Source organism: Macaca fascicularis, chromosome 4, assembly GCF_037993035.2.
Source record: "Macaca fascicularis isolate 582-1 chromosome 4, T2T-MFA8v1.1".
NCBI lineage: Eukaryota > Metazoa > Chordata > Mammalia > Primates > Cercopithecidae > Macaca > Macaca fascicularis.
In genome coordinates, this window is record NC_088378.1 from 57,795,861 (window position 1) to 57,822,593 (window position 26,733).

The 26,733-nt window shown below is 41.2% G+C and overlaps 2 protein-coding genes across 17 annotated transcripts in view; one reads left to right on the forward strand and one right to left on the reverse strand.

The window, feature by feature from the left end:
• PCMT1 (protein-L-isoaspartate (D-aspartate) O-methyltransferase) overlaps positions 1-4,208 on the forward strand; it is a 60,686-nt gene extending 56,478 nt beyond the window's left edge. For all 13 annotated transcript variants that reach the window (XR_012433526.1, XR_012433527.1, XM_065543573.1 and 10 more), the window contains one exon: positions 3,410-4,208. Coding sequence is in view for 6 of the 13 variants with exons in the window: in XM_005552101.3 (XP_005552158.1) it covers positions 3,410-3,422 (13 nt within the window). In the remaining 7 variants the exon portion in view is untranslated. The remainder of the gene's footprint in view (positions 1-3,409) is intronic.
• LRP11 (LDL receptor related protein 11) overlaps positions 1-26,733 on the reverse strand; it is a 65,910-nt gene that overhangs the window by 14,192 nt on the left and 24,985 nt on the right. For 2 of the 4 annotated variants that reach the window (XM_065543572.2, XM_005554190.4), the window contains 2 exons: positions 18,076-18,171; positions 10,587-12,510 (listed from right to left, as the gene is read on the reverse strand). In XM_065543572.2, coding sequence (XP_065399644.1) covers positions 12,356-12,510; positions 18,076-18,171 — 251 coding nt within the window. In that variant the 3' untranslated portion in view covers positions 10,587-12,355. Of the gene's footprint in view, positions 1-10,586; positions 12,511-18,075; positions 18,172-26,733 lie in introns of those variants that run through there. The other 2 variants (XM_065543570.2, XM_065543571.2) reach the window with 2 other exon arrangements.

A 26,733-nucleotide genomic window follows, 5' to 3' on the forward strand; every position in this document is an offset into this window, starting at 1 on the left:
TATAGGCCAGACACCTAGAATCTGTGGAATTGTGTTCATGACTATGGATATGTAATAGTTGTATTAGTTGCTACAGAAAGTTAATAGTTCTTAAGTATGTATTTTATTTTAAATAAATATATTTATATGTAAAAATATTTTGTTAATTTTCTGGTAAAAGCTTTATTTTTACTTTTATGTATTTATATATATTTTTGAGACAGAGTCTCACTCTGTCGCCCAGGCTGCAGTACAGTGGTGCGATCTCAGCTCACTGCAGCCTCCGCCTCCTGGGTTCAAGTGATTCTCCTGCCTCAGCCTCCCGCATAGCTGGGACTACAGGCACCCACCACAACACCCGGCTAATTTTTGTATTTTTAGTAAAGACAGGGTTTCACTGTGTTGACCAGGCTGGTCTCAAACTCCTGACATCAAGTGATCCGCCCGCCTCAGCCTCCCAAAGTGCTGGGATTACAGGTGTGAGCTATCACACCCAGACTATTTTTGTTTTTAATAGTCACAAGAGTTAGTGTAATTGGTCCATCTTTGGTTTGTGAAACTGAGGAATGTTCAAGTTTATTATTCCATAAGCTCTTTGTTTATTGATATCTTCTTAAAGTGCCTTGCATCTGTGAAAAAGATGTTAGGAATTGACTGCATTTCCAAGATTGACAGTATTGGTGCTAAGGGATCCAATTAATCCTGTGTTCCATATTCTATATTGTTCCTTTTTAATCTCTTTACATATGTTCCAGTATTGTGACATACATTGCATCCTTAAAAGAAGGGATATATTTCTGTTACTTTTGGAATTCTTTTTGTCTCTCATAATGCTTCATACAAAGCAAATTGTACAACACTTTTATTACCTTGGAAGATCCATGAAATTATTAGAAAACATTCATGGATTCTGATTATTGTTTCCTTATAGTATATCTTTTCATTTATTATTGGTAAAGAATGTATAAGACTAAATAGTATCATAGAGTTATTAAAATCTAATAATTAAATTATGTATAATTATATACTAGTAGAAATATATAGTTATTAACCTAATGAATATATTTAGCATAGTATATAGCAATTTTAAAGAGCCTTTCTAAAAATTTAGTACACGCTATTTTTTATTGTAAATGATCTTTGCATGTAAGTCAGATAAAGAAATGGTCATATAGAATTTGGAACATTGGGAAAAATTTAATAACTTGAAAGTTACATGGATTTAGAGTAATAGGCTTTTACAAGATTGTGCATGCGCTGGCAGCAAATTTTTGTTTTTCCCTAGAACCCCTTATTTTAAAATTCAGGTCTACAAACCTAATTTCCTTTTTTAAAGTATTTTTTAGATGGAGAGGATAGTTGGGAAAATGGTACTATGTTGTTGAGGGGGCATGAATTTATTTACAGTATACTTAATGTCTTGCAGGAGGTAAATTGTAAATTATTATTATTATTATTATTATTATTGTTTTCTGAGATGGAGTCTCGCTCTGTCACCCAGGCTGGAGTGCAGTGGCGCGTTCTCAGCTCACTGCAACCTCCGCCTCCCTGGTTCAAGCAATTCTCCTGCCTCAGCTTCCCAAGTAGCTAGGATTACAGGTGCATGCCACCATGCCTGGCTAATTGTATTTTTAGTAGAGATGAAGTTTCACCATGTTAGCCAGGATGGTCTCAATCTCCTGACCTCATGATCCGCCCGCCTCGGCCTCCCAAAGTGCTGGGATTACAGGTGTGAGTCACCGCCCCCGGCCAAATTGTAGTAAATTATTTAAAAATAACAGTATCTTTGGCTTGGGTATGGTGGCTCACACCTGTAATCCCGCACTTTGGGAGGCTGAGGCAGGCGGATCACTTGAGGTCAGGAGTTTGAGACCAGCCTGGCTAACATGGTGAAACCCTGTCTCTACTAAAACTACAAAAAAAAAAAAATTTAGCTGTGTGTGGTGGTGCCTGCCTGTAATCCCAGCTACTTCGGAGGCTGAGGCAGGAGAATTACTGGAACCAGGGAGGCGGAGGTTGCAGTGAGCTGAGATCGCACCACTGCACTCCAGCCTGGGCGACAGAGCGAGACTTCATCTCAGAAAAAAAAAAAGAAAGAAAGAAAAAGTCAAAACAAGAAAAACAATCTCTTCAATTCATATTCTAAAAAGCACAAGTGAATTTTAGTTTATGAATAGAGCACTTTGCAGGTAATTCTTTGTAGACGAAATATTTTAACGCCTGCATGAGTTTAAGTAAAAGCTGTTCTATGAGAATTATAATATTGTTATTTGGTAGAATATAGTAAGAGGAAGCAGACTTATAATTTGTCATTTAATAGATAATCCAATACTGTAGGATAAAGGCAGCTTATTGGAGAAATAATTTTTAAAATATTTTCTTGCACAATTTATAAAATTTAGTTTTAAAAAATTGTCCAGTAATTTACCCCCACTTACTTGTGAAATATGAGCTCTTTATTTCTTCTTCCCTTCAAATTTAACAACTTTTTCAAAACTTTTACCTTTAATTTTTATTGCAGACAAGTTGCTAGGATAGTACAAATAACTCCTAAATCTCTTCATCCAGAGTCATCAATTATTATCATTTTTCTACATTTCTTTCCCCTCTTTCTATATATACATATATATAATTTTTTTCCTTTTTCTTAAACCACTTGAGACTTAATTATCAATATCTTGCTTCTTTACCCCTAAAGTTCTTGTTTTTTCACTCAGATTACCTTCAGCTATGAGGCTTGTGGGCTTTTCTCATAGTTTTATTCATTTTTTCACTTTTAACAGTTTTACTGAGGTATAATTGAGATACCATACAGTTTATTTTAGACTGCATTTTTATTCCTTCCTTCCTCTCACTGGCAGTTGCTGGTACAGTGCTGCACCTGGCTGAGCGAATGGTTTCTTTTGGAGCTGATAAAGCTGCCTTATGAAATCAGCTGACAGGTATATTATACCTACAGATGATGCCTTTTCTCTCAGAGAGCTTAGGTGGAGATTGACCCACTCCACAATTGCTAATGGACATTCTGAGCAAAAGACCACATTTTTGTCCAATTTTGTGAATGTAACTATTAACTCATTTGAACTCTAAAACACTTAAGTTGTCATTTTACTATAGTGTAAAGATGAACATAGGTCTAAAAGATAATTTTTCTGAATTTTGACATTGAAGGAAGATATCTATTTTTAGAAATAAAAAAGAACTCACGCCCTTGAGGTTGCATACTTCATTCTGGAGTGGCATGGAAGATGTTTGGAATGGCTGACCCTCTGTTGCTTTCACTTGGATTGTTTGCTTTTTTATCTTTTAAATATGTTGCTTGGTGATCAGTGCATTTTTATTGACTTAATAGTTGTATCTAAACTATTATAAAGTCAAATTGGGCAGTGTGTAACTCCTACTAATGTATTTCTCTCTTTTATCCTCACAGGGATGAATTGTAAAAGCAACATCAGCTTGACCAGTATAAAATTACAGTGGATTGCTCATCTCAGTCCTCAAAGCTTTTTGAAAACCAACACCATCACAGCTTGTTTTGGACTTTGTTACACTGTTATTTTCAGCATGAAAATGTGTGTTTTTTTTAGGGTTTCTGATTCTTCAAAGAGGCACAGAGCCAAATTGGTAGAGGAAGGATACAGAGTATAAATTTGTGTAATATTACTTTAACATGCCTATATTTTACTTGGAAATATTAAAAGAAAGGGTTCTGAAAAATGGAAAACTTAGTTTGTCAATTGATTTTGAGGAGTGGTTTTTATTTTCTTGGACACTTAATTCTGTTCTGATATTAATTTATCAGATTGCTTTTGTGCATTGGATAACACCACCATTGACAAGTTAAGATTCTTGGTATTTGGATGTCTGTTAGATGCTACTAAGAAAATAGAGATGAGCTTTCTTTTTAAAGCTTTTGATGTGGTGTCATAGAATAGCATGTTGTAGATACAATCAGCTGCTTTGTTACCTTAAAACTAGGCATTTGTAAATATTAAACCTTAAGATGGCAGGTGATGTCCTGTAAACACTCAGCTGTTCAGATTGGACATAACTGACTTAGTTCTTCCCTTCTCTCTCTCAAAATTATAGGAGACTTGTAGTTTAGTGTTGTTTTCTGTTACTAATGTGCTGCTGATAATGTACATGAACTTAACATGCTGTGTAAGCTGTGTCCCAGTTCTTGAACAGTTTATGCAGTGCTGCTTTGCCAAATAAAGTTAAAAGCAAAAGAGGCATTGGTTGTTTTTGAATATAGAAGAAAGAACAGCAAATCCACTAGATAGGGAGTGTTTACGATCACAGGAAAAAAACTCTTTCTCTGGTTGTTTCCTTTTGCGAAGTCTGAGTAAGTAAATAGCATTAATCCAACTGTACATTGCAGAATGTGACTACATTGCAGAATGTGACTACAGTGCTCCAGGGCCAGGACTGTACTTCAGTCGTCATTTCTCTTTGACTCCCTAGCCCAGGGCTTGTCTTGTAGTAGCTATACAATAAATGCTGATGAGTGAGTGGTGAATGAATTGACTTAAAGTCAGGAAAGAACAGGATTGAGGATGAACAGACCAAAACCCATCTCTCACCTATAAATACATTTATTAATACGATGACTATAGCTGAATTTCTAAGAAGGCAGTAGCACTTTGGGATCTTATTTAAATGTTATGATTTATAACTTTTATAATAAGATGTTAGTTTTTCTAGGAGTTCTAGAACTGAGGAAATATAAGCTCCAGAATGAGCAGAATCAGCACTCCCAGCAAAGCCCTTCTACTGGGTGCATGTGTGTAATTCTGGCAAAGAACCTTTGTGGCCATGTGAGACACTCCCCCGAGCTTTTGAAAAAAGTCTTGTATATTACTTCTTTACAAATGGCTTTTAGGCTGGGTGCAGTGGCTCACGCCTGTAATCCCGGCAGTTTTGGGAGGCCGAGATGGGTGGATCACCTGAGGTCAGGAGTTCAAGACCAGCCTGGCCAACATGGTGAAACCCCCTTTCTATTAAAAATACAAAAATTAGCCAGGCATGGTGGCACACACCTGTAATCCCAGCTAGTAGGGAGGCTGAGACAGGAGAATTGCTTGAACTGGGGAGGCGGAGGTTGCAGTGAGCCGAGATCATGCCATTGCACTCCAGCCTGGGTGACGAGTGAAACTCCGTCTCAATAAATAAATAAATAAATTTAAAAAATGGCTTTTAAAAATTGTGCATACATCTTTTCACAAGTGCCTCTTCTTGGCTAAGGTCTTAGACACAGGAAACTAGCATTATTTGGTGCCCATAACTTGAGAGTTTGTTTATGGTTGGCTTCAGTTTGCTGCTGTTTATTGCTTCCATACTCAGGCCGTGAACTCCTGTGGTCCAGGACTAGTCCATTTGAAATAGTTGTAAAGGTCTAATTTCTTTACAACTTAAATTCTTAAATGTATCCACTGATCTGCGTCTTTCATAGCCATTACCAACATTTTACTATATGTGAGTCTCTATGTTTGGTTTTGGGGATAGAAAAAGGCCCCTACTCTCAAGAGTGAAGTCTGTTTGAGGAGACAATTATGTAAATATGATAAGACAAACTTAAATGCCACCTGATTAGTACAGACAGTGCTATGCCTTCAGCATTGTTCAAGCACTGCTCTTGGACTTTACATGTTTATAAATTAAAATTGTAGAATGTTGAATAAACAAGAATGGGCTTTAAGGAGCATGAATAAATGGGTAGAAATGGAAATAATGGATTTTAGCTAGGCCTAAGAGTTTTTTTTTCTGTAAGATATATATGTGTGTGTGTGTGTGTAGGTAGTCTCCTTTATCTTTAGTATTCATAATTTCTAAAACATTTCCTTATGTCATTTTCCTTAGTAGAAGTGATTCCTTTACATAATATGAAGGGCAACAATGAAAACATTTCAAAAAGTTTTGGTCTAGTGAGATCCTGTTGAAATGAGATTTTTTTCTATAGATTTGGTTTTATTAAAGGCCAAATCAAACTCTCAAAATTTATGTAATCTTGTCCAAGCATGGTGGCTCAAACCTGTAATCTCAGCACTTTGGGAGGCCAAGGGAGGAGGATTGCTTGAGGCCAGGAGTTCAAGACAAGCTTGAGCAACAGAGTGAGATCTTGTCTCTACAAAAAATAAAAATTATCCAGGCATGGAGATGTGTTCCTGTAGTCCCAGCTACTTGGGAGGCTAATGCAGGAGAATTGCTCGAGCCCAGGAGTTCGAGGCTGTAGTGAGCAAAGCTATAGTGAGCTATGATTGTGCCACTGCACTCCAGCCTGGGCAACAGAGTAAGACTCAGTCTCTCCCTCTCTTTTTTAAAAAATCTTTCCTACACCCTTCTAGTAGAAACCTAAGAACCCTATCTCTTAAAATAAATACCACTAATAAAATCTAAGCCTGAATTATGAATATCAGCTTTTTATTGAGGGTTTCTTTCTTTTGAGTGTGATGATGCGATCTCAGTTCACTGCAACCTCTGCCTCCGGGGTTCAAGCAATTCTTAAATGTATCCACTGCCTCCCAAGTAGCTGAGGTTACAGGCATGCGCCACCACACCCAGCTAATTTTGTACTTTTTTAGTAGAGATGGGATTTCACCATGTTGGTCAGGTTGGTGTCGAACTCCTGACCTCAAGTGATCCACCTGCCTTGGCCTCCCAAAGTGCTGGGATTACAGGTGTGAGCCACCGCACCCGGCCGAGAGTTTCAACTCTTTTCTAGTCAATAACATTAGAAGAAAATGACATTCTGGGGGGAAAATAATCCATAACATTGTTCATGCAAGTATTTTAAATTCCACTGCCCTAATTTTAAAAAGTGCCATTTTTCAAAAACAGTTCACTGAACTTTTTTTTTTTTTTGGGGGGACAGATCCTCACTCCATCACCCAGGCTGGAGTGCAGTGGTGTGATCTCAGCTCACTGCAACCTCCGCCTCCCGGGTTCAAGCGATTCTCCTGCCTCAGCCTCCCAAGTAGTTGGGACTACAGGCGTGTGTCACCACGCCCAGCTAATTTTTTGTATTTTTAGTAGAGCCGGGGTTTCACTGTGTTAGCCAAGATGGTCTCCATCTCCTGACCTTGGGATCTACCCGCCTTGGCCTCCCAAAGTGTTGAGATTACAGGTGTGAGCCACTGTGCCTGGCCCACTGAACTTTTAAAATTGGTGTATAATGTACCTGTATTAAAGCATCCTAAAAATTCAATTGATCTAAAATAGAATAACATTTTTGAGTGATAATGCTCACAAATTATTTGAAGCTATTCTTGGTCATTGTCAGCCAGGAAACAAAGCTGCTTAATTTTGTTTCATTAGCCAGGTGGGTATTTTTGGTTTTCAGTTAAATGTTAACAAATTTTTAGTAGTTTGATACGTTACTAAAATATATGAGTGAGTATGGTAACTGAACACTAATATTGTAAATGAAATAAATGGATTATTTTTAGTGTTCTAAATGGGGTTCAGAGGCTCATACCTTATTTTAGGTAAGTGCTAAAATTCTTCTAGGTATAAATCATTTCCTGCAACTTATTGTGTTCTTAAAGAACTGAACAGTAAAACAAATGGGTTCTGATTGGATTTCAGTTGGATCTCTGGATTCCTCTGACCATTTTCCGGAAAGATAAGTGTTGTGTTCTCACTGAACCTAGCACCTGGCTCAAATAGAGGGCTGCTGAAAGAATCCCACTTGAAGAAAACCAGCTGACCCAAGGAGCCAAGAAATGTTTGTGTATTGTAATATGATAAAAAGGAAATCAGGCCGGGCGCAGTGGCTCACCCCTTTAATCCCAGCAATTTGGGAGGCTGAGGTGGGTGGATCACCTGAGGTTAGGAGTTTGAGACCAGCCTGACCAACATGGCAAAACCCCATCTCTACTAAAAATACAAAATTAGCTGGGTGTGGTGGGGTGTGCCTGTAATCCCAGCTACTTGGGAGGTTGAGACAGGAGAATGACTTGAACCCAGGAGGCAGAGGTTGCAGTGAGCCGAGATCACGCCACTGCACTCCAGCCTGGGCGACACAGCCAGACTCCGTCTCAAAGAAAAAGGGAATCAAGTCCAATTTCCTTATCCTTAATCCTTCTAATATCGTTGCTACAATAATGGTTGTTGGTTCCCCACTTCTGGCTTCATCTTTTTGGCTTTTTCTTTCCTTCTTTTTTTTTTTTTTTTTTTTTGAGACAGAGTCTCTCACTCTTTCTCTAGGCTGGAGTGCAGTGGTGCAATCTTGGCTCACTGCAACCTCTGCCTCCCAGGATCAAGTGATTCTCCTGCCTCGGCCTCCTGGGTAGCTGGGACTACAGGCGTGCGCCACCATGCCCAGCTAATGTTTGTATTTTTAGTAGAGACAGGGTTTCACCATGTTGGCCAGGATGGTCTTGATCTCTTGACCTCGTGATCCTCCTGCCTCAGCCTCCCAAAGTGCTGGGATTACAGGCGTGAGCCACCGCACCTGGCCCTTTTTTTTTTTTTTTTTTTTTTTTTTTTTTTTTGAGATGGAGTCTTGCTCTGTTCCCCATGCTGGAGTGCAGTGGCATGATCTCAGCTCACTGCAACCTCCACCTCCTTGGTTCAAGTGATACTCCCACCTCAGCCTCCCGATTAGCTGGGCTTTACGGGTATGCTACCACGCCTGGCTAATTTTTGTATTTTTAGTAGAGACAGGGTTTCACCATGTCGGCCAGGATGGTCTCAAACTCCTGACCTCAGGTGATCTGCCCACCTGGGCCTCTCCAAGTCTTGGGATTACAGGCATGAGCCACTGCACCTGGCCCAATTTCCCTAAGCTATTTTTGTAAAAGTAACATTATTTTTGTATTAAAATATTTTGAGAAGTTTCCTAAATTTTGAAATAACTTCATAAAAGGATTTAAGCTGAATAGTAAGTTGATCTCTTTCCAATTTGCAGGGTGATGACATAACAAGATTTTAAAAATGTGATTTGAGAATTGAAATAATTAGGAAGGAAGATATGCTTAGACCTAAATATGGGAAATATAGGAGAAGGCTCAGTTCTAACCCGTCAATTCCCAAAAACATTCAGCTTTGGGATGTCTAACTTTATTTTTGTCCTTGGTGGTTTCCTATTTAGCTGGACAATCTGTGTTTATCCACTAAAGTAGCTATAACTTAAAATATTCATTTTATTTTTAGAATACTAGAATCCAGTAGGTTGGAAAATGGGGACAGGAACAGAAAAGTCCGCAACACAGATGCTTAAAAAGCATCTGTGAGACAAGAAATTTGTGAATGGCAAACTGCAAACTAAGTTTTTCCCTCTTTGTATTCAGCTTGGGCAGGTCTTTGTTAGAAATTCTCGTTCAATTTTAATCCGAAAAATTGTAGAAAACCTGGAATCCAGAAAACAAAACATTAATTCTGCTAGGAATAAAGTGGCATAATCCACTTTGAGAAAGCAAACCAAAACATGAAATTGTTTTGAGACAATATGATTGAATTTAGCAAGGAGCCCAAATTATGGAATCTCAGGCTCAGATGCTGTGTTAAGAGGCAGCATCAACATTATGTTGAGCAAACATCTGAGGGTAAGGATGGTGGCTTGTGTTCTGGGGCACAGCACACCTGTTTGTTTACACAGGTGAAGTAATCAAGAGTGGGCCTTGAACAGCAAAATGGAAAGACAAATAGAAATATACATCTTGGCTGGGCATGGTGGTTCACACCTGTAATCCCAGCATTTTGGGAGGCCGAGGCAGGTGGATCATCTGAGGTCAGGAGTTTGAGACCAGCTTGGCCAACATGGCGAAATCCCATCTCTACTAAAAAAATACAAAAATTAGCTGAGCATGGTGGCACACACCTGTGGTCCCAGCTAATCGGGAGGCTGAGGCACCAGTATCACTTGAACCTGGGAGGCAGAGGTTGCAGTTAGCTGAGATCACACCACTGCACTCCAGCCTGGGCAACAGAGTGAGACTTGATCTCAAAAAAAGAGAAAAAGCATCTCTATGTGTGGGCCAAAGGAAAATCTAGTAAAGAGCAATGTGAACAGCCATCAGTGACTGAAGGGAGGTATTGCTGAGTGGGACTCAGTTATGGGGCCGGACCACAGGTTTTGAAGTCATTGGGAGCAAGATGAAAAAAATCCTGTTATTTTCCTATGGAAGAGAATGTATTGAGTACTCAGCTGATCTGAAATAGTAAAATGCTGTGGAAGGCTGGAGGAGTAGCTGCTGTCTAGTAAGAATGAAAGGAAAAAGTAAGTTTTAAGTGTTCAGGAGGAGGTTTAAGTGAGCTTTAAGAAAAGACAAGTAAAACACAAGAACATGTTTGAGAGAGAAATTGTGGACACCTTTCCCTTTAAAATTATTTTTCAATTGTCTTAGATGCAGAACTCCTTCAATCAGATAATCTACAGGTAAGATCACTTTTAAAAGTCACATTCAGTCTACCTGGTAATATAAATATTTTGTAGACCTTGATTCTCCTTCCTTCGAGTATGCTTTATGTGGCTGTGGGCAAGTCACTTTCTGTAATACTCAATTTCCCCTGTTGTAAAATAGGATTGGTATGATTGAATCCAAATAATGCAGTAACAGCTCAGTCAGTAATAGCAACTTATGATTATATTAAAAAGAAAAAAAGACTTAATAATAAAATACAATTTATTAAAGGAATCATGTTTACATAGATACAGAACATCTTTTCTCAGATGTTTCAACACCATAGCAACACAAAATTAATTTCTTCAGGTATAAAAGATGTGCTGAAAGCTGCATGCCTCATCAGTTTTTATTTTATTGGTTATGGCTATAGGTGACATCTCTCCATACAAAAACAAACTGCACAGCATCACATATAGAGTACAGACATCTTAAGTTCATTCACAAAGTTAATTTTTCTAAACTGCCCTTGAAAAATTTAAATCTTTGCTCAATTCTAAACATTCAACAAAACTAGCTTCCCAAGAAACAAAAATGATACCCAATTTCTTTGCTTTTCTAGAATTAACTTTCCATTTGTTCATGTATTTTGATATGTTATATTCCCCACCCAAATTAAACCCTTTGTTAAAAGAACAACCTACTTCAGGGTCAGTCTAAAAATAAAGTGTACTAGATTCTGGAGTGTTTTTCAAATATTTTTAAATATTTGCCACTTATGGTTAAAAAATATGTAAATAAGAATATCATGTGAGTGTAGATAGTATACTATATGTATAGTATACCATACTATACATTCCTCTCAGAATCATTTCTAGAATGTGTATAATCCCGGCGTTAAGTGATGGTGGGAATAATTTGCCTTTAAAAGCCTACAAATTAAAAGGGGAAAGATGCTAAGCTAGATGCTGGTTTTCTATAAAGATGAATTTCTGAAAAACTGTTTTATGCCCTAGAAATACATAAGCCTGGCATCAGCTGATGGCACATTCTAACGTTTTATAACATTAAAAAAAAATCGACTCACTCCACTGGATGAAAGCCATGATGATATTTTTACAAAAGCTGTACCCAGGAATCCACTCAATGTCCTCTCTTCAATTGGCATTTTTCTCTTTCATCAACAAAGGCTATATGTATATAAATGAGTTGCTGTGATCTCACCATGGAGCAGTGTTGACTTGATGTAGCGAAGTATTAAACGTTCTCCTTGCTCTCTTTGCCCTCAACTAAGTTTCTGTTCATTTTTGGCATGCCAGATTCTCTGCTTTCATCTTGATTTCCTATCTCACTGCATGACCATCTTAGAGCTTTTCTAATTCAAAGTCTGGGTTTTTTTCTCCCAAAGGTCAGTCTAAGGAGGCAGCCACCTATATGACATGATGTCAGAGGACTGGGAAGGACCCACACTCATCTTTCTGAGGCTCACTGACCTGTACATAAGGTTTATAATTTAGGTATACCCACCATAAGTAACATCTGATTGAAGGCATGAACTCACTTGAGATCCACTCTCAGAAACAGGTTTAGAGGGGAAAAGAAAAAGAACATTGGGAGCTTCAAAGAGGAAGAAAAGGGCCACAGAACAAGAGGAAGCTGGGCCTATAGCAGTCCAGCATGGTAAGGGGCCAACAGTTGGCTTCTAAAAAGTAAGGGGTTAACACAGTCATCCTAATACCACCTCCTGAAATACTGAATTTTCTCTCAGCTAAGTACAAATTTCTATTTTCAGGGACAGCTTACATAAATCAGTATTATATTTTTAGAAATCTTTAATCATGAATTCCTCTCTAAATTGCAAATATGTTACAACTTCCTAAGGAACTTTTTTTTACAATAAAGACAAAGATTTGGGATTTGCAGAATCTTTTGGCCCAATTAAAAACGAAAGAAGCTGTAAATATCCAGAACTTAATAGACGTATAAATTATAAACAAAACATGTCCTTGCCCCAAGCTATTTAAATTACATTCTTATAGATACATCCCATTTATGAGGTAGTCCGATTCCTCAGATGTAATGGGACGAGCTTTTTTCAGTTTCTGTTTCACCAGTCGTAGTCGGCACGCAACCATGAGAAGCAGCAGGGCAGTGATAGCCAAACCCAGCGCCAGAGGTAGCACCGCACCTTGAGGAGGTTAGACATGAAGAGGGCAAGCCAGTGATTAGTCACAGTGACAGCTACTGGTCACTATATGATAAGCACTTTTCATGCACTATTTTATTTTCATCCAAACAAATTGGTATTAGCATTACCACTGTTTTGCAGGTTAACTAAAGTGTACCGAGGTTCCATAATTTGCTTATTTGCCTAGGAGGCTGTAAGTTACAGGTTCAGGTCCCAAACCTAGACTTTTTTTTTTTTTTTTTTTTTTTGAGACGAAGTCTTGCTCTGCTGCTCAGGCTGGAGTGAAGTGGCTCAATCTCGGCTCACTGCAACCTCCACCTCCTAGGTTCAAGTGATTCTCCTGCCTCAGCCTCCCAAGTAGCTGGGATTACAGGTATCTGCCACTCTACCCAGCTAATTTTTGTATTTTAAGTAGAGATGGGGTTTCACCATCTTGGCCAGGCTGGTCTCGAACTCCTCACCTCATGATCCACCAGCCTTGGCCTCCCAAAGTGCTAGGAGTACAGGTGTGAGCACCACGCCTGGCCAACACAGACCTCTTTAAAACCAAATTCTGTACCAGCTTCCTACAAAATTTGTATGGCATCAATGGGTACACATATTACCATCACTCTTACATCCAACTGAAATAGGCATTCTCATCATGAATTTTTTTTTGTGTAGTCATCGACTATATTTATGGATTCATACATGATCATTCTTCAACTAAATATGAACTAACTCCTGATTTCTTGTTCTGGTTAGGGCTTAAGAAATTTATTTCCTTTCTAAATCCAGGGAACCGACTGAGTCAGTAGAACCTTTGTTGAAAACTAACTTCCAAATATGCTGGTGTGATTTTGGACGTTAAAGGAAAACATCTGTTTAGTTTTTCCTGTGAGGCAGATCCTTGACACCAGACTAGAAGTAGCAAGGCTTCCAGGAGTCTGGAAGGACAGGGTGTGCCAAGATCAGTCTTTTTTATCTAGCTTAGCAGGCTCTATTTTTAGCCTGATCTACTCTGTGGCCAGGCCAGGTCTGGAGATGACATGGTGGAACTGTTTTTAGCTGTAGGGATCTTGCCGACTGGCGGAACTAGAGGAGAAACATCTCCCTTGTGTAGCTCATTCTATAACATTTGCTCTCATTTATTCATTCATTCTGCATTCATTAAAAGCCTTCTTCCATGTGCCAGACACTGAGCTAAATGCTGGTAATCCTTTTATTTGTAAATAAATACCACCCCCCACAAGATAAGCTAATGCCAAGAATACCAGCTTTATAGCTTAAATCATTGATTTCTCACAACCACCACATAAATTGGTGCCATTATTATCCCCATTTTACAAATGAGGGAGGTAAGGTATCAAGAATGAAGTGAGGGTCAGGCATGGTGGCTCAGGCCTGTGATACCAGCACTTTGGAAGGCAAAGGTGGGCAAATTGCTTGATCCCAGGAGTTCGAGATCAGCCTGGGAAACGTGGCGAGACCTCGTCTCTACAAAAAATTATTAGCCAGTTGTGGCATGCACCTGCAGTCCCAGCTACTCGAGAGGCTGAAGGAGGACAATCACCTGAGCCCAGAAAGTTGAGGCTGTTATGAGCCATGATCAGGCTACTGCACTCCAGCCTGGGTGACAGAGTGAGAGCCTATCTCAAAAAAAAAAAAAGAGAAGTGAAGCTGGGCACAGTGGCTCACGTCTATAATCCCAATGCTTTGGGAGGCTAAAGCAGGAGGATCACTTGAGTCTGGGAGGTAGAGGCTTCAGTGAGCTCTTAAATTACACTCCAGCCTGGGTGACAGAGTAAGATCCTGTCTTTAAAAAAAAAAAAAGAGAAAGACTGAAGTGACTTAGGTCTAAGATTGTTAAGTGGTAGAGCTAATAAATAACCCCAGACAGGACAGCCCCAGAGCCTGTGGTTCTAACCACTATGGTACTCTACTTCTGCAAAATGTAAATGAGACAGTTTTTGAACGACTAAGTCTGGGTAGACAGACATTTAAATGGGAAAAAATGCAACAAAATGTTATAGTTACTATGATAAAATTATGTATGAAGCATAGATGTATTAATAAAAATCGGTGGTTCATCTATCTGGTCTGTAGGATTTTTGCTTGAGTGATTTTGATGTATGATAGAGACTGTTGGGTGGTTGAAGGAGATAAGTTTATTTTTTGACATTTTCAGATTGAGATGCCTACAGGCTATCAGGTGGAATTTTCTCTTAGGCTTTTGGATTATCTGGGCCTAAATATGTGGGAGCCTTTCTGCATAAAGCTGGTAGCTGCAGTCACGATAGTGGGTGGGACAGCCAGAGAGAAAGGAAGAAAGGTGAGCCAGGAACAAGGTCCTGGGAAACACCAGCATTTAGAGGGCAGACAAAAGAAGAGGACCAAAAAGAACAGAAAAAGACCAGTCAGAGAAACAGGACGACGACCACTGTAGTAGGGAGTGGGCTTTTGGAAGCTGAGGAAAGAGACTAGTCCAAGAAGAAAGTCCTCAGCTGAATCAAATGCTAAGGAGAGGTCAAGTGAGGGAAAGCCTGGAGAGCCCACTGGATTTGGCAATTAGTAATTCATTTATGGGAGGACAGAAGAGGGAGGATGTTACTTTGTTTCTTTACATATTAAGAAATCTGAAGGTGATCCCAGTCAGGGGAATGAGCCAGTAGAGAAACAGATGAAAAACGTGGGAGAGCTAGGAGATGATGAGCAATGCACCTGAGGAAATCAGGGGCTATATCCAGATCAGGGAGAGAGACCTTGGAAAGAGGGGACCCCTCTTCCTTTAGTACTGGAGGAGAGGAAGAGGGGCAAATGCAACCAAATGAGTTTTTACATTTGGGGGGCAGGTAGCTGAGGAAGTTCACTCCAGACAGTCTTGATTTACTGGGCTTAAATCTGGTCCCAGGTATAGGTGGCAGCCTCTTGAAGACAAAAGGACCTGGAGCTGATGACACACTCACGGCACTTCAACTCTGGTGTATTTTTAGAATCCCAGGTAAAACTCCTGAACAAGATTCTTAAGAACAGTTTGAAAGTGTCTGGGTGCCGGAGGAGGGGATAGGAAAGCTGCTTTAGAGACTGTTAGGAATCAAACGAAGTTCTGGAAGAGGCCAGCATTCCTCCAGAGAATTGTGAGACACAAATCGGCGATAAACCTATGGAGTGGCATTGGATTCTACAGCTGTCTCATTCCACACACAGCAGCCCTGGAGGTGTCAAGATGGCTGCCTGGTCTCTCCATGTCAGCAGTTTGGGGCCTCAGTAGCTACTACTGCCTCCTAGTCTCCACCTGATGAAAGAAGTTCTGACAAGGCTAAGTGGCCCCAAGGTGTCATTCTCCCTCCACCTTCCTATAAGGTGCATATGTTACAAAGGAACGGGACAAAAAAAGACTTTGGTCAATACCCACAAAAACCCCAGGAACCCCAAATCATTTCTCACCAATTGGACTGCAACACCCAGCCCCAGTCCAGGGGACTTGCTTAAAGATGAGCACAAGCATTTAGGCTAAAGGGTTAGGAAGCTGTGGTTGAAGAGGCCAATCCCAATGCCGGGGGGCTCAGGTTTAGCTATGGTAACAATGAAACAGACAAGATCTGGGAAAATGTTCTATTTGCTAAGTCAGATATGAGGCTGCTGAACTGTCTGATCTGATTCCTGTTTAATGCTTTTATGACAAGGAAAATGGAATCTCCCAAAAGTACTTGCCAGAATATTGAAAACTATTCTTGACTTGTAATATTTAGTTGGCTTAGTTTGGATAATTTGAGATTTACAACTTTCTAGCTCCTTCTAAAACACACCATGACGGTATTCTCAGTAACCAGCTAGGGTGATGAATTATGTATTCCGTTCATATGAATGGGGGTGACATTTAAAATATGTAACAGGCCGGGCATGGTGGTTCACACCTGTAATCCCAGCACTGTGGGAGGCTGAGGCAGGTGGATCACTTGAGGTCAGGAGTTTTGAGACCCGCCTGGCCAACATGGCGAAACCCCATCTCTACTAAAAATACAAAAATTAGCTGGGTGTGGTAGCATGCGCCTGTAATCCCAGCTACTATGGAGGCTGAGGCAGGGGAATCGTTTGAACCTGGGAAGCAGAGGCTGCAGTGAGCTGAGATCGTGCCACTGTGCTCCAACCTGGACAACAGAGTGAAACTCTGTCTCAACAACAAAATTAAAAAATATATATATGTAACAACCAGAATAGGCAACAGCCAACTACAGCTGAGACTCTCTGGATACATATGGGTGGGGAGGCAAGAGGGGGGCTGGTTTTCCTCCTCCCTTGATAGGGCACAGGGCCACTTTTATTCAAATATCTTGGGACAGGCTAAGTCTAGGAGGCCAGCAGACCAAGGGGGTCACCCACATACTTAACATCTGGATTATTCTTAGCTATCTTTTGTTTAAACATTATATTTTAATATTGTCCTGATATTATAAATAGGGTAAAAATAAAGTTTTCTCAATGTTTATAACTTAAGTTTGTATTTTATTCTCCTAAAGCTTCTTTTACCAGTCTGTGGGATTTAAGACTAAAGCCTGCCTTTCTACATGATGGTGTCCAAAGTCTTTTCTTGCTAGTTAAAATCAACCAAAATTAATGACATTATTTTATTCTTCTTCCACTTAGTAAATATTCTACTTCCTACACCTTCCCTCATTCCTATTGTCTTCTGTCTTTGTCACTAGGGCACTTGGAAAGAGAACTAGGTACTCTAAGACCTTTACTCTTCTTTCATCGTAAATAACTCTGTAATAACTGCCATCATTTCTATATTTGGCTCATCATATGAGCCACACAGTGCATTAAATGCTTTAGATTAATTATCCCATATATTCTTCTTAGCAACCCTGTGAGGCAGGTATTGTTACTATCCTCACCTTAAGAATGAGAAAACTTGAGATCCAGGGAGATAAGACAGCCTGCTCAAGGTCACACAGTTTAGTGGGTAAGCGAGAATTTTTTTTTTTTTTTTTTCTGAGACGGCCTTACTCTGTCACCCAGGCTGGAGTGCAGTGGCATAATCTTATCTCACTGCAGCCTCGACCTCCCAGGCTCAAGTGATCCTCCCACCTCAGCCTCCCTGGGACTACAGGCGAGTGTCACCACACTTGGCTAATTTTTGTACTTTTTTGTAGAGACGGGATTTTGCCATATTGCCCAGGCTGGTCTTGAACTCCTGAGCTCAAACGATCCTCCTGCCTTGGCCTCCCAAAGTGCTGGGATTACAGGCATGAGCGACTGTGCCTAGCTTTGAGCAAGGATTTGAATTGTGGCATCTGACTCTAAAGCTTGTGATCTCCCACCATGCCACAAGTATGACATTTTCCACAGGTGTCACACCTGGAAGGGTGTATAGAAAAGGCAGCTGAAGTCCAAAGATGGTAGGTTACTATCAGGAGCCCAAAGATGCAGTGCAATACAAGCAACAAGGAGCCAGTTCTTCCGGTCCACTGATGGACTGCTCCTGTCAGGAGCTCTCATGGCTTCAGGGAATATCCTCAGCCAGAGGGCATGCAGTTCTGAGAAGACTACAGTCTGCAAAGGGTTTCCAAGGTGGACATTTACCTGTTTCTGGGGCTGGGTGTTCCCCACCTCCTCCATCGCCCTTTGACTCAAAAATGTAATTTTCCTCTTTTCTGTCCTTCCTTGAGGAACTACTATCTGCAGAAAAGAAAGAATATATATTGAAGGTGTACGCATCAGAAACTTCAGGAAACACATGTGAAAACACAGCCTTTTTTTTTTTTTTAAGGTGGCCTTAGAGAAGATTTGTTTATTTCTCTACTAAACAAAGGCCTATGTTGATAGTTAAGCAGCAAATAACTAAGGTGACCCACTGAATAAAGCAGAGTACGCAGCTAATACGAAACCACTGACAGAGAGAGCGGAAGACACACCCTGCACCAGAACTACCACCACGCCTCTTGGAGAAGGGAGATCTCAGGCTAGAAGAGTCACAAGGAGTCTCTGGATATCATGCCGTGAAAAGCAGAAACCAGAAAGGTTTTTCTTTGAAGAACAAACAATGGTATATATAAGGCATTTAGACATGCTCTTTCTCTTTCTCACCACAACTCTGGATAGCAGGTATAAATAGCTCAATTTTTTTCTGGTTATGCTCAGGATCAGGTTCCTACCCAGGTTCACACAGGGCTGGGATGCAAACTGGTTTCTTGGTAGAAACTAGTACTTCTAATTTAATGATGTATTACTTAACTACTGCGTTATAATACTGAGGGGGAAATTATTATTATTATTTTACTTATTATTTTTTTTCAGACAGAGTCTCTCTCTGTTGCCCAGGTTGGAGTGCAGTGGCATGATCTTGGCTGACTGCAACGTCCACCTCCTGGGTTCATGCAATTCTCCTGCCTCAGCCTCCTGAGTAGCTGGGATTACAGGTGCGCACCACGCCTGGTTAATTTTTGTATTTTTAGTAGAGATGGGGTTTCACCATGTTGGCCAGGCTGGTCTTGAGCTCCTGACCTCAAGTGATCCACCTGCCTTCGCCTCCCAAAGTGCTAGGATTACAGGCGTGAGCCACCACACCTGGCCTATTTACTTTTGAGACAAGGTCTCTGTTGTCCAGGCCTGCATGCAATGGCACGATCATGGCTCACTGCAGCCTTGACCTCCTGGGCTCAAGCGATTCTCCCAAGTAGCTGGGACCACAGATACATGCCACCATGCCTGGCTAATTTTTGTATTCTTAGTAGAGATGGGGTTTTGCCATGTTCTCTAGGTGGGCTCAAGTGATCTGCTCACCTCAGCCTGCCAAAGTGCTGCGATGACAGGTGTGAGCCACCACGCCCAGCCTCAAGTGGGATTTTTGAATATTACAATGCTTAATGGCAATGAATTAGAAATAATCTAATGACAAATTTTATTGAGAAACAAAAAAATTTTTAAAGCTTCTTTACTCTTATGGCATCAACATAAATGTTCCCAATTCCTGCAACTGAAATAAGACTATTTAAAGTTCATATATAAAATTCTTTGGTAACTTGCATTTTGCAAATTTACTAAGTCACAAAGTTGTAGTGTGCAGTGGCACCAGGTGCAGTGGCTCACGTCTATAATCCTGGCACTTTGGGGACAGTCTACTGTGTCTTGTTACTCTAGAAAGATCCATGTATGTTGGTCCTACATACAGCCAATAATTTGGGCTTTCTCCATAAACTCTGAGCTCAGACAGGAGAGAGATGAGGAAAACACAGCCATTGCTCATAGGCTGCAGGATCAGATTTCCCTGCAAATAGAGTTCTGTTACTGTCCAACTCACTGCAATAGCCAGGACAGTGGTCACCAAGGGCCTCTCCAGCTACCTGGATTCTCTCATACCATACCTGATCCCAGGTCAGGTAGTTCTATAAGACATTATTATATAAGGGCCGCATGCAGTGTCCCATGCCTAGCCAACATGGCAAAACCCCATCTCTACTAAAAATACAAAACAATTAGCCAGGCATCGGGGTGCATGCCTGTAATCCCAGCTACTTGGGAAGCTGAGGCAGGAGAATCACTTGAACTTGGGAGGCAGAAGTTGCAGTAAGCCAAGATCGTGCCACCGCACTCCCACCTGGGCAACAGAGTGAGACTCCTTTTCAAAAAAAAAAAAAAAGAAAAGCAAAAAGATTTTATTATATATGATTCTGGCCTAGGAAGTTATACTACGAGTATTGCAAACAGCTGCTGACATTGGAAAACACTATTTAATACAGAAAAATAAGACCATGAAGCTTATTTATTTTATTATACTTTTACTGCTAGTAGACAGAGTGCAATTTTTTTGGCCAGTAATTTTTTACACTTTTTCTCAAGGTGAGGTAGTTAAAAGGTACATATTTAACCACTGCTTTTATGGTGCAAATCTCATGGTGTTGATATCCATATTGAAAATACGAGTATTTTTTTTTCCTTTTCAGACAGGGTCTCCCTTTGTTGCCCAGGCTGGAGTGCAGTGGTGTAATCTCAGCTCACTGCAGCCTCAACTTCCCAGGCTCAAGTGATCCTCCTACTTCAGCCTCCCAAGTAACTGGGACTACAGGTAAGCATCACCACACCTGAGTAATTTTTCTATTTTTTTGTAGAGACGGGGTTTTGCCATGTTGCCCAGGCTGGTCTTGAACTGCTGAGCTCAAGCGATCCTCTCGCCTTGGCCTCCCAAAGTGCTGGAATTACAGGTGTGAGCACCTGACCTAAAAATATGAATATTTTCAATAATATTTTGAAGGTTCAATGTAAGCCTTGTTTAGATTACTGCAGACACTCAACTTCAGTGAATGTTTCTGAGTTTTTGCTTGGTAGAGATATAGAAAACATTACTGTTTTAAAGTTAATAATGCCTGATTTTTTCAAATGCCAGTTGTTCGTGGATCTCCAAAAGAAACACAAGATTTGTTCTGTAGAAATATAAATCACTGATATGCAAAACAGTCCATCCAGCAGCCGCACACACAAAACTAGCAGCCCTGAAACAGCTTGGAAATGAAACTGCTAAATTACCTAAAAACCACTTGTGGCACTTCTCCCTTCATCCTTTCCTTCCTCCCCATGCCATAATGCCGGGTTAGCTTGCAAAGTGACTTCTATGCATTCTGCTTTATCTCTCTCTCCAATAATAAATTTAGAAGTGGTAAGATCACATGGTTGGAAACTCAAGTCCTACTTTTTAAAAATAATGAGCCAGGGTCTGGGCATGGTGGCTCATGCCTGTAATCCCAGTGCTTTAGGAGGCCAGGCGGGTGGATCACTTGAGGTCAGGAGTTCGAGACCAACCTGACCAACACGGTGAAACCCCATCTCTACTAAAAATACAAAAATTAGCTGGGCATGGTGGCACACGCTTGTGATCTCAGCTACTTGGGAGGCTGAGGCAAGTGAATCGCTTGAACTTGGGAGGTGGAGGTTGCAGTTAGCCTAGACAGTACCATTGCACTCCAGCCTGGGTGACAGAATGAGACTCCATCTCAAAAAAATAAATAAACAAATAAATAAAAATAAAAATAAAAATGAGTCAGGAATAAAAACAAAGCGCCAAAATTCACTAACTCTCGATTTTTTTCAGAGGATTAACTGGCTTGTCTTTCACCCAACAAAAAAACATAAAATAACTGCATTTACAGTGTTCACCCCACTCTGTTTCTTCTCAATGAAGATGAAAGCTTGCTCATCTTAATTCTTAAAGGAACTCAGTACTGGAAACACCACTGCACTATTTCTTTTTTTTTTTTTTTTTTTTTTTGAGACGGAGTCTCACTCTGTCACCCAGGCTGGAGTACAGTGGCACAATCTTGGCTCACTGCAAACTCCGCCTCTTGGGTTCACACCATTATCCTGCCTCAGCCTCTGGAGTAGCTGGGACTACAGGCATCTGCCACCACACCCGGCTAATTTTTTTCTATTTTTTAGTAGAGACGGGGTTTCACCGTGTTAGCCAGGATGGTCTTGATCTTGTGACCTCGTGATCTGCCCGTCTTGGCCTCCCAAAGTGCTGGGATTATAGGCGTGAGACACCGTGCCCAACCCACTATTTCTAATTTTTATTTGAATTAACTGCCTTATACACTTGGTGCTCTCTTACCCTGGTTTCCTAGGGAATACCACTGGACTTGAATGTTCTAGCAAAAATTCATATCGCATTAACATTTACTGAGAGACAAAAATTATATTTACATATAATATCTCATGCATTCTTTGTAGTCATATTATGAGAGATTATTATCCTTTTTTTTTTTTTGAGATGGAATTTTGCTCTTGTTGCCCAGGCTGGAGTGCAATGGCGCGATCTGGGCTCACTGAAATCTCCGCCTCCTGGGTTCAAGTGATTCTCCTGCCCCAGCCTCCTGAGAAGCTGGGATTACAGGCATGCACCACCACACCTGGCTAATTTTTGTATTATTAGTAGAGATGGGGTTTCTCCATGTTGGTCAGGCTGGTCTCAAACTCCCTACCTCAGGTGATCCACCTGCCTTGGCCTCCCAAAGTGCTGGAATTACAGGCGTGAGCCACCACGCCCAGCTGAGATTATTATTCTCTTACAGGTAAGGAAATGAAGTTTAGAGAAACTGATTACCTACTAGCTAGTAATTGGTGGTGCGAATTAGAACCCAGGACTGACCCAAAGCAGGAGTTTTCCATTGAACCATACTGCTCTCAAGGTCACAGCTAGCAAATATGAGTTTTTTACTCCAAGAACCAAGTTGATACTATATTTATTTACTCATACTCAGGCAAAATCACACACTTTTAAATTATTTTTAGGAAAGTCTTGGACAAAGCTTTATTAAGGATGCAGTAGAGAAACTGGCTAACTGTACTTGCAAAAGGGACCTAACCTCGAGGTGGGTTCATTTAAAAAACTATGCAAGTTCTTTCTGAATCTTCAGTTGTCAAAATTAAAGAGCTCTTTATTTTATTTATTTATTTTTTTGAGACGGAATCTTGCTCTGTCGCCTGGGCTGGAGGGCAGTGGCCGGATCTCAGCTCACTGCAAGCTCCGCCTCCCAGGTTTACGCCATTCTCCTGCCTCAGCCTCCCGAGTAGCTGGGACTACAGGCGCCCACCACCTCGCCCAGCTAGTTTTTTGTATTTTTTTTAGTAGAGACGGGGTTTCACCATGTTAGCCAGGATGGTCTCGATCTCCTGACCTCGTGATCCGCCCGTCTTGGCCTCTCAAAGTGCTCGGATTACAGGCTTGAGCCACCGCGCCCGGCCAAGAGCTCTTTATTTTTAAATTTTTTTTTCTTTCTTTTTTTTTTTTTTAAAGAACATTTTCTTAAATGCCCTTATTCCCTGGGGAGAGGAAGATGGTGGTGTAGGTAGTGGGAGGATCAGGTATCAGTCAGCAGGCAGTGTGCACCGGAGACTTCAGAAGGCGCAGTTGCCATGGACTCTGGGATTACCCAGGGACCTTGCCCTGCCTTCTGGGTATTTGAAATGTGAATTTCTGCGCTTTACATTCCATGAAGGAATTCACTATGATTTCCCAGACTGCCTGATTCATTTTTCCTAAATTTCAGCATAAGGAACGCCATAGAGAAATGCTTCACTTTCACACATCCAATCACAGGCTCTAGCCAGTGTGGCGAATCAGAACAAAACAAAACAATGACATCACTTGCTTCTGGAAATAGTTACTTTTGGTAATGATCCTTCTGGAAGAGTTAATGTCTTAGGAAACGATTTTTCCTCTCTTCTGAATGTATTATGTTTACTATGCATGGCGACACATTTACAGAGGGAGTTGGCAGCTGGATGGAAGCTGTTTCCATTTCATTTCCAGCTGCCACAGAGCATGCAGGATGATCCAGAAGAAATACTTTAACATGCCCACGAACTCTCAAGTTTCAAAAAATCAGATTCCACGTGAATGCGGATATAGCACCACTTTTCTAGCCCTTTGTAGGGCTGGAAACCAGATGTGTTTCCTTGGGGTAGCTTGCATACAAGAGGATGGAATTGTTAATGAATGACTTGGACCACACAGAGAACAGGCCCTAAGGCTGTGACCATGGCTAACAATCCAGCCATTGTGCCTTTACATGCTGAGCAAACACAGGCCACACTGGAGCTCTGTGCTCCTCCTGCCCGGGGGCTCAGAGTGTACTGAGCATGCATTCTCTGGTGTAACCGAATGTCTGCACAAACCTTCATTTTATCCTCAGTAACCTGTGTGGAATAAATCCCCCAAAGTGGGATAATTGGGTCAAAGCACACATAGTTTTGTTTTAGAGATGAGGTCTTACTCTGTCACCTAGGCTGGAGTGCAGTGGTGCGATTACAGCTCACTGCAGCCTCGACCTCCCAGGCTCAAGTGATTCTCCCACCTCAGCCTTCCAAGTAGCTGGGATTACAGGTAAACACGACCAGCTAATTTCTAGTTTTTGTAGAGACGGGGTTTTGCCATGTTGCCAGGCTGGTCTAGAACTCCTGGCCTCAAGTGATCCACCTGCCTTGGCCTTCCAAAGTGCTGGGATTATATGTGTGAGCCGCTGCACCTGACCATATACATAGTTTTAAGACTTCAGAAACTGGCCTCTGGAAGGACATACTAACTGCCTTGCTACCAGCAGTGTGAGAGTTGTTTCTCTCTACTCTTAGAAACATTAATTATTATAATTCTTCATCATTGTCAATGTCATAGGTGAAAAACTACATCTCACTACTTTGCATGCTACACTGTTAGTATTAATTTTAGCATCTTGTTAACAAGTCTTCCATGAGCTAAGTATTTTTTTTTTTTTTTTTGAGACAGAGTCTCACTCTGTCACCTGGGCTGGAGTGCGGTGGTACAATCTTGGATCACTGCAACCTCCGCCTCCTGGGTTCAAGCAATTCTCCTGCCTCAGCCTCCCGAGTAGCTGGGATTACAGGTGCCTGCCACTATGCCCAGGTAATTTTTCGTATTTTTAGTAGAGATGGGGTTTCACCATGTTGGCCAGGCTGATCTCGAACTCCTGACCGCATGATTCGCCTGCCTCGGCCTCCCAAAGTGCTGGGATTACAGGCGTGAGCCACGGCGCCCAGCCGAGCTAAGTCTTATTTGTCCTCACCACATGTCTGTGCAGGAAGGAGGCAGCAGTGAATTTAACTCATCCATATTTATTATACTAGCTGATGGTCCTCCAGGCATGTGCCATGAACAATAATGCACTTTTTTTTTTTAGACGGAGTCGCGCTCTGTCACCCAGGCTGGAGTACAATGGCACAATCTCGGCTCACTGCAAGCTCCACCTCCTGGGTTCACACTATTCTCCTGCCTTAGCCTCCGGAGTAGCTGGGACTACAGGTGTCCACCACCACGCCCGGCTAAGTTTTTGTATTTTTAGTAGAGATGGGGTTTCACTGTGTTAGCCAGGATGGTCTCCATCTCCTGACCTCATGATCCGCCCGCCTTGGCCTCCCAAAGTGCTGGGATTACAGGTGTAAGCCACCGCACCTGGCCAATAATGCACTTTTAAATCTACTTATGGGTCTTTAACTTACATGAAATCAGAGGCTGGGGACTCTAGTCTGGTGGTCTTAGGGATAGCAGAGGGGGAGGGCAGGGACAGCTGCTGTCTGAACAGAAACTACAGGATGTGAGGGCTCTCTCTAACATTTTCAAAGTTTTGCTATTTTCTTCCCACTTTCTTCACCGCAGGACTTTCAACAAGTGTGTTTTTGATGAAATAATACATGAAAACGCTCATGAGTAAGAAAAAAGTTTTATAAAAGCATTATCCTGCTTTTGTTAAAAATGGAATAAATATGTATATGTGTATGAATAAAAGTAACCAGAAGAAAATGTAACAAAATTTTAATGGTGAGTTTTGCTAGATGCTTTTAACTTTCTTTGTATTTTTCTGTATTTTCTACAGTAAATCTGTATTATTTTAATAATTTGAAAAAACCCTAATATGTTATAATAACTGGACATCTAATCTCTCTGCATCTGTGAAAGGCCGTTCTTCACATCTTCATAACCAAATCCAAAGGTTGGTTATCAAAAAGCAAAAGGGGAGATCATAAATAGATTGGAAATTGGGTGCTGACTCCCATCAGCCGCAGGTGGCTGCCTGGAGCATTATTTTCTTTTTTTTCCTTCAGCTTTTAAGTTCTGGGGTACATGTGCAGGATGTGCAGGTTTGTTAAACAGGTAAACATGTGTCATGGTGGTTTGCTGCACAGATCATCCCATCCCTAGGTATGAAGCCCGGCATCCACTAGTTACTCGTCCTGATGCTGCCCTCACCCCACCTCCCACCCTCTGACAGGCCCCAGTGTGTGTTGTTTCCCTCCATATGTTCATGTGTTCTCATCATTCGGCTTACACTTCTAAGTGAGGACATGCAGTATTTGGTTTTCTGTTCCTGCGTTAGTTTGCTGAGAATAATGGCTTCTAGCCTGCAGCACTATTTTCAAAAGGATTCTGAGCTAAGTCCACATTCCCCATGGGACAGTGCTGGGATAAATGAGCAACACCTAGCATGGGTAAGGGCTGATGGGGTAAAGTATGAATGTCAGCCTATTTATCATTCCTCAGTGCTGGACAGCACCTTGGAGGACATCTGGTTGAAGTCCCTTATTAACAGATGAGGCAACTTGTCCGGAGCTGCACGCCCCGGCCATAGCGAATAATAATTGAGGATTAAACGCCTGAGCTATATTCATTTCCACCCCACACCTTCTCCCTATCTTTGCCTTTTTTCCCCTGTACTAATACCTCATTAAAGATGGCGC